At 48.2% G+C, this 6526-nt stretch overlaps 2 protein-coding genes across 3 annotated transcripts; one reads left to right on the forward strand and one right to left on the reverse strand.

Moving 5' to 3' along the window:
• Nucleotides 1-1713: 1713 nt before the first annotated feature.
• Nucleotides 1714-3702, reverse strand: psmb6 (proteasome 20S subunit beta 6). Its single transcript, XM_052053049.1, has 7 exons — nt 3538-3702; nt 3018-3085; nt 2862-2927; nt 2707-2772; nt 2408-2537; nt 1971-2115; nt 1714-1880 (listed from the first exon to the last, which is right to left on the reverse strand). Exons 1-7 carry the CDS (start codon nt 3634-3636, stop codon nt 1753-1755), a joined length of 702 nt encoding a protein of 233 aa, XP_051909009.1. The 5' UTR covers nt 3637-3702; the 3' UTR covers nt 1714-1752.
• A 729-nt stretch (nt 3703-4431) lies between these two features.
• LOC127592358 (adenosine 5'-monophosphoramidase HINT3-like) lies at nt 4432-6142 on the forward strand. 2 transcript variants are annotated; one of them, XR_007960117.1, is made up of 4 exons: nt 4434-4743; nt 4810-4927; nt 5388-5659; nt 5742-5887. XR_007960117.1 is itself a non-coding variant. In XM_052053050.1 (3 exons), exons 1-3 carry the CDS (start codon nt 4669-4671, stop codon nt 5885-5887), a joined length of 684 nt encoding a protein of 227 aa, XP_051909010.1. In that variant the 5' UTR covers nt 4432-4668; the 3' UTR covers nt 5888-6142. The 2 variants fall into 2 exon arrangements, 1 of the variants encoding a protein (XP_051909010.1); XM_052053050.1 differs by having other exon boundaries at nt 4432-4927; nt 5388-5457; nt 5533-6142.
• Nucleotides 6143-6526: the final 384 nt, after the last annotated feature.

Here is a 6526-nt window from a genome sequence, read left to right on the forward strand (position 1 = left end):
CTAAAAACGCCTTACTATACATGGTCGTTTTTTTCCGAGCTAAAAACGCCTTACTATACATGGTGGTTTTTTTCGGCTAAAACGCCTTACTATACATGGTCTTTTTTTTCGGCTAAAAACGCCTTACTATACATGGTCGTTTTTTTTCGGCTAAAAACGCCTTACTATACATGGTCGTTTTTTTCCAAGCTAAAAACGCCTTACTATACATGGTGTTTTTTTCAGCTAAAAACGCCTTACTATACATGGTCTTTTTTTCGGCTAAAAACGCCTTACTATACATGGTCGTTTTTTTCCGAGCTAAAAACGCCTTACTATACAAGGTGTTTTTTTCGGCTAAAAACGCCTTACTATACATGGTCGTTTTTTTCGGCTAAAAACGCCTTACTATACATGGTCGTTTTTTTTTCAGCTAAAAACGCCTTACTATACATGGTCGTTTTTTTCGGCTAAAAACGCCTTACTATACATGGTCGTTTTTTTTCGGGCTAAAAACGCCATACTATACATGGTCGTTTTTTTCCGAGCTAAAAACGCCTTACTATACATGGTCGTTTTTTTTCAGCTAAAAACGCCTTACTATACATGGTCGTTTTTTTCGGCTAAAAACGCCTTACTATACATGGTCGTTTTTTTTCGGGCTAAAAACGCCTTACTATACTATGTCGTTTTTTTCAGCTAAAAACGCCTTACTATACATGGTCGTTTTTTTTCAGGCTAAAAACGCCTTACTATACTATGTCGTTTTTTTCCGAGCTAAAAACGCCTTGCTATACATGGTGTTTTTTTCGGCTAAAAACGCCTTACTATACATGGTCGTTTTTTTCGGCTAAAAACGCCTTACTATACATGGTCGTTTTTTTCCAAGCTAAAAACGCCTTACTATACAAGGTGTTTTTTTCGGCTAAAAACGCCTTACTATACATGGTCGTTTTTTTTCAGCTAAAAACGCCTTACTATACATGGTCGTTTTTTTTCAGCAAAAAACGCCTTACTATACATGGTCGTTTTTTTCGGGCTAAAAACGCCTTACTATACATGGTCATTTTTTTTCAGGCTAAAAACGCCTTACTATACTATGTCGTTTTTTTCGGCTAAAAACGCCTTACTATACATGGTCGTTTTTTTTCAGCTAAAAACGCCTTACTATACATGGTCGTTTTTTTCCGAGCTAAAAACGCCTTGCTATACTATGACTTTTTTTGCGGGCTAAAAAACGCCTTACTATACATGGGCTTTTTTTTCGGCATGGTCGTTTTTTTTCGGCTAAAAATGCCTTACTATACATGGTCGTTTTTTTCCGAGCTAAAAACGCCTTACTATACATGGTCGTTTTTTTTCAGCTAAAAACGCCTTACTGTACATGGTCGTTTTTTTCGGCTAAAAACGCCTTACTATACATGGTCGTTTTTTTCCGAGCTAAAAACGCCTTACTATACATGGTCGTTTTTTTTCAGCTAAAAACGCCTTACTGTACATGGTCGTTTTTTTCGGCTAAAAACGCCTTACTATACATGGTCGTTTTTTTCGGCTAAAAACGCCTTACTATACATGGTCGTTTTTTTCCGAGCTAAAAACGCCTTGCTATACTGTCGTTTTTTTCGGCTAAAAATGCCTTAATATACATGGTCGAAAGCGAAAACGGCCTCGCAGTCAAACCGGTTCGTATGTCAAGTCGCCTGCGTCACCGGCAAAGCAGACACAAAGCAAGCGTGAGAACATGTTCCAAGTTTTAGTGAGCGAGTTAACTTTTCAGTGTGTGGAGAACTTGGGCAGCTGGTTTCCCAAGATGACGCGTCTGTCCACGCCCTCCTCGGAGATGGTGGCCAGACGGATGACGCCGCCGCTCGAGCCGTCTCGCTCCATGGCCAGCGCCAAGGCTGACGGTGGGAAACAGCCCGTTAGTGGGCCGCCACTCTTGCCGAGTTTGCCATTTATCATTGTATTTTTTTTGGGGGGGGGGGGGTTACCTGCAGCGGTCAGCTCCAAACATTGCTCTTTGTTCAGTCCAACCTTGTAGTTGGAGTCCATGAAGCCGTAAATGTACGAGCTCCCACTGCCGCCCACCGACACGGGCTGCCTCACCAGCATCCCGCCAATGGGGACGCAGTACACCTGAAGTGCCCACAAACACACGCACGGATGTCACGGGAGGGGGGTGGTGGGGGGGGGGGGCAAGGCCGCAACTGACCTTTCTTTGAATCATCAATTTATCCCTTGATTATTTTATCGATTAATCTAGTGGTTCTCAAACTTTTGACAACCATGACGCATCTCAGTGGAGGGGGGGGAGCTCTCCAAATAACACAACGAAGACCAACATTAAAATACACAAACGTCATCGACCGCCATGGTCATTTCAAACAAGGCAGAGGTTAACTTCCGAAAAGGGGTCCCGCAACCTTACCTGTCCGCCCTTCCTGCGGTCCCAGCCGGCCACCAGGATGCCGGCAGTCAGCTCCTCTCTGTAGCGGTAGCAGCTGCCTCGGAATAGATTGGCGGCCGTCTCCACCAACGGCGGCTCGTCCAACTCGATGCTGGGAGGCGGAAAACACACACACACACAAAAACCTCTTCAAGCGAATTCACTTCAAAGAACCAGCCAATCATCACCGGGCGCCCGTTTGCTCTCCGGTCGGCCAATACGCTGGCGCTCGGCCGGCCATCCTTGCGCTAAACTCTGAACCGAGCGGCGGTCTTTCGCACCTGTGGAAACCCAGCTGATAGGTGACCACGTCAGCAATGGCCTGCGTGTCGGCGGCTGAGCCGGATCTGCGACAGAAGAAGGAACACGAGAAGAAAGTGAAGGCCAGAAGGAGGGGCGGCGCCTTGCCGCGGAACAGGAAGCGCCGTCGACTGACCTGCAGCAGAAGATGCGATCGTGGATGGGCGTCAGCTTGTCCGTCACTCTGTTGGCGATGTACGCCCTGACAGACAACACGCATGACACGGTTGGAGATTTTGGATGCGAGCCAGAGCACACTGAAAATACACAACGAGATGAAGAAGATAGTCACCCGGTGGTGGTACGGGAGTCGGCGCCGATGACCACCCCGCCGTCATACTCCACCGCCATGATGGTGGTCTGTCACACAAGTCAGGGACAGGAAGAGAAGAACACAAACTTTTTAGCCACAAAACTGTAAGAGTACGAAGCACAAAGGGGACAGAGTTACAACTGCACTTTCATGGGAGTTGCTTTCGAAAAAGTACGTACCGAACAGATCCAGGGAGATCTGCAAGTTCCAATGTGTAAATGAAAACAGATTTAAAATGTCGTTCGAATTACAATCAAACATTTTGTTCGCAAGTTTCGGATTGTCACGATTTAGACCAAGACAATCGCCAACGACAAACAGCCCCGCCTCGACCTATCCTAACAGTAGAAAAGGTTGATCGAAAGGAGTTTTGCTCTTCGCTCCATCGGGCTTGGAGCACAACATTTGCCGTCTCATCCAGCCGCTGGGCACTATGAAACCTCCTCCGCGAGAACGGGATCGCGTTTGGATTCAGTCGGCAGCTATGACAGATACTGACCCCGGTGCTGACTTCTTTGCCGGTCCAGTCTGGTACTTGTTGATTTTGTGAGAAAAGAGTTGGATCGAAACGCCGCATCATCGTCGCTGTTGCCGCCATCTTACCTCCTCCGCTTCTTCTTCTTCTTCTTCCGCAAAACGAGCCAACCACAATCCACTAGCATCGTCATGTTGTCTTCGAGCCAATCGTATCGATTGACGTCATCAACAAGGGACGTCGTCGAGCGATTACCGCGGTGAAAGACGAGGCCTTGTTTACTGAGAATTGTATTCTGACTTGTTCTATAAAGATTTTTTAAAGAAGTTTAAACAAAAAAGGAAAGATGAGGCCATGAAATTTACAGGGAACTTGGATCCAAATATGAATCGATCTCAGGTTAAGTGTTAAGCCTAATGGTTAGGCTTAACCTGAGTTTAGTTAACTTTAAAACACGTTGCGAACAAAGGCGGAAGGACTGTCGCGTCTTGCGGATCCAGCAAGATCTGTTTGTGAATCAGAAAATGTGGTCTTATCAGTAAAATGCTTTTTGACTTCTTCTGGAGAAACAAGACTCACGGTGTGAAAAGGTCTCTTGGAATGGCTAACTGATTAAACTTCCTTTATGTTTCTACTCTCAATAAAACAAACAACTTTGGGGTGATCTCTCATTTGGAACCTGAACAAGAAAACGACTTCGGTGGGCAAAGTTGGCATCGGATGCCGGGGGGGAGGGGGGGGGGGAGAGTCACGACCCATCCAGGAAGTGAAGATTTGTGTTTACATTTTGAATGTCGTAAAATGTCCTTTCTGATTCCACATCCCAAGGAAGAGACGCGTAACCGCTCGACACCCGCCGTCGTTTAATCCCGTACCGCCCAGAATCCGGAGCCGCTGTTTCCGAGCCATTTGCCCTGCCGCCCCGCATCCTTACCCGTTTGTTCCCGTTGAGTACATTGTCGCCAATGACAACATCAGGCGAAGGGCGGCGCGTGTCGGGAGTGCCAGTAAAGGGTTTGGTTCGGCCACACGTCGAACATTTCCGGTTGCCGGCGAACGCAGCCTCCCCGGACCTGCTCGCTCATCGATTGTTCGTCTTGGCAGCGGACGCCGCACCGGCGCCGAGCTCCTCCGAATCTTCCAAAGGCGACGCGAATGGCCAGCCACGATGAGTCGTGTCCCTTTTGCCTGATAGCCAATGGCCAAAGTGACACCGAAATCCTCCAGAGTGTAAGACAACGTTCTCCGTTCGAGGCTCGGCCTGCGTTCGCTTTGACTCGGTTGTGTGTATTGAAGGACGAGGAGCTGGTGTGCTTCCGGGACGTCAAACCGGCTGCTGACCATCATTACCTGGTCATCCCCAGGACGCACATAGACGACTGCGACGCTCTGCGCGCGCAACACATTCCCATGGGTCGGTGGGCGTCAAGCCGCTTTGGGTTTTCTACGGAAACAATCTGGACTGGCCACCGAGAATTCGAGTTTGCGGGGCTACTTTGACTGACTCCGTTCCGATCGTTCCTTGACGAACTCAATTGTTTCCAATTTCACCGTTTGGAAATTAGTTGAAAAGCTATTCATCATCACTAGCCCCCCCCCCCCCCTTAAAAAACAGGACAAAACAGAGTACTTTATTTTTGTGAACTTTATTTTTGGCTTTAGTTTTTTTTGTCTGCTATTCAGAGTATTTTTTGTCTTATGTCGTTTTGGGTTTGTTAGGAATTAATTCGCCGATAAAATGAGACTAATAATCATCGTAGAAAGAAAAAAAAGTCCCCCTGAAAAGTTTTTAAAAAATCCTTACAACAATTACAATTTTCTAAAAACGAAAACTATTCAGAACAAATGTGGTTTGTGATGTGGTTTGTTGCCAGTGGAGCGAATGGCCGAGATGGGAAGGGGCGTGTTGGAGAAAAATAAAGTGCGCGACCTGGAGGACATCAGGTAAAGCGCATTCGCAAGTCGCAATCTCGCGACGGAGTGGAAATGATGTTGTAAAGCGTGGGCGGCTTTCTTCAGGCTGGGCTTCCACGTGCCTCCGTTCTGCTCCGTGCCGCACTTGCACCTGCACGCCCTGGCGCCGGCCAGCAAGATGAACGAACTAACGCAGCGGAAATACGGCTCGCTGTCCCACTGGTTCATCAAGGTGAGCGAGCGCCGCAGTTCGGGGACCCAACGAGCGGGGGCGCTCTCTCGCCGCTACACACGGCGCCTCTCTGGTTTTGCAGGTGGACGACGCGCTGACTCGGCTCAGGAAGCGAGGCAGAATCCGCTGACCTTCCGCCCCCTCTGCGTTCAACGAAGTGAAAATGCACGCGTCGCGCCGAGCTCCTTTCGGGGGAAGATTTCTGGAAAAAGACAAGTTGGCAAATAAATGCGTGCTCAACGGCTGCCGTTTTTTTAAGATGTTATCTAGCCGGTGGCAGCCCACAGCTGCACTTTGGGGGGGATCCATCGACTGTAAATGTAAGACTATGTTGGATTATTTCATGTTCAGAATACCCCAAATTATATTCCGTTGTTTATGTTGATGGAAGCGGGAAGTGATTTGAATTACGAGAGTTGCGTTCTCGAAAGTGCTGCGGTGAAGACGTCTTTTTTTCCCTTTGAATAAAACTGCATTTAAAGGTCTCCGTCTCTCCTTTTGCCGCGGGTAAAGTCGAGCTATCCGCTAAAAACAACGAACTCACTTAACTCAACTTACATAAACTCACTTCACCCTGCCGTTGCCTTCGCGGCCTCCCTGGACCGTAGGAAATGACAACACTGGCCCGGCTCCGATCACGGTCGCCGCAGTACGCGAGTTACGAACGCATTAAGCGGCGTTATAAAGAAAACGGGCGCCGCCACGTGAGTCGCGAGCACTCGGCGTGACGTCATCAGCACGCCAAAGCGTAAGGCGCTCTGATGTCCCTGATGACAAACGCATCTGGGGGCTTTGCAAAGAATGACCGCACGGTGGTCATTCGGGGTGCGTGGAGCGGGAGGAGGCGGACGCCGCATCTACAGCACG

The sequence above is a fragment of the Hippocampus zosterae genome, chromosome 19 (assembly GCF_025434085.1).
Source record: "Hippocampus zosterae strain Florida chromosome 19, ASM2543408v3, whole genome shotgun sequence".
NCBI classification, from domain to species: domain Eukaryota; kingdom Metazoa; phylum Chordata; class Actinopteri; order Syngnathiformes; family Syngnathidae; genus Hippocampus; species Hippocampus zosterae.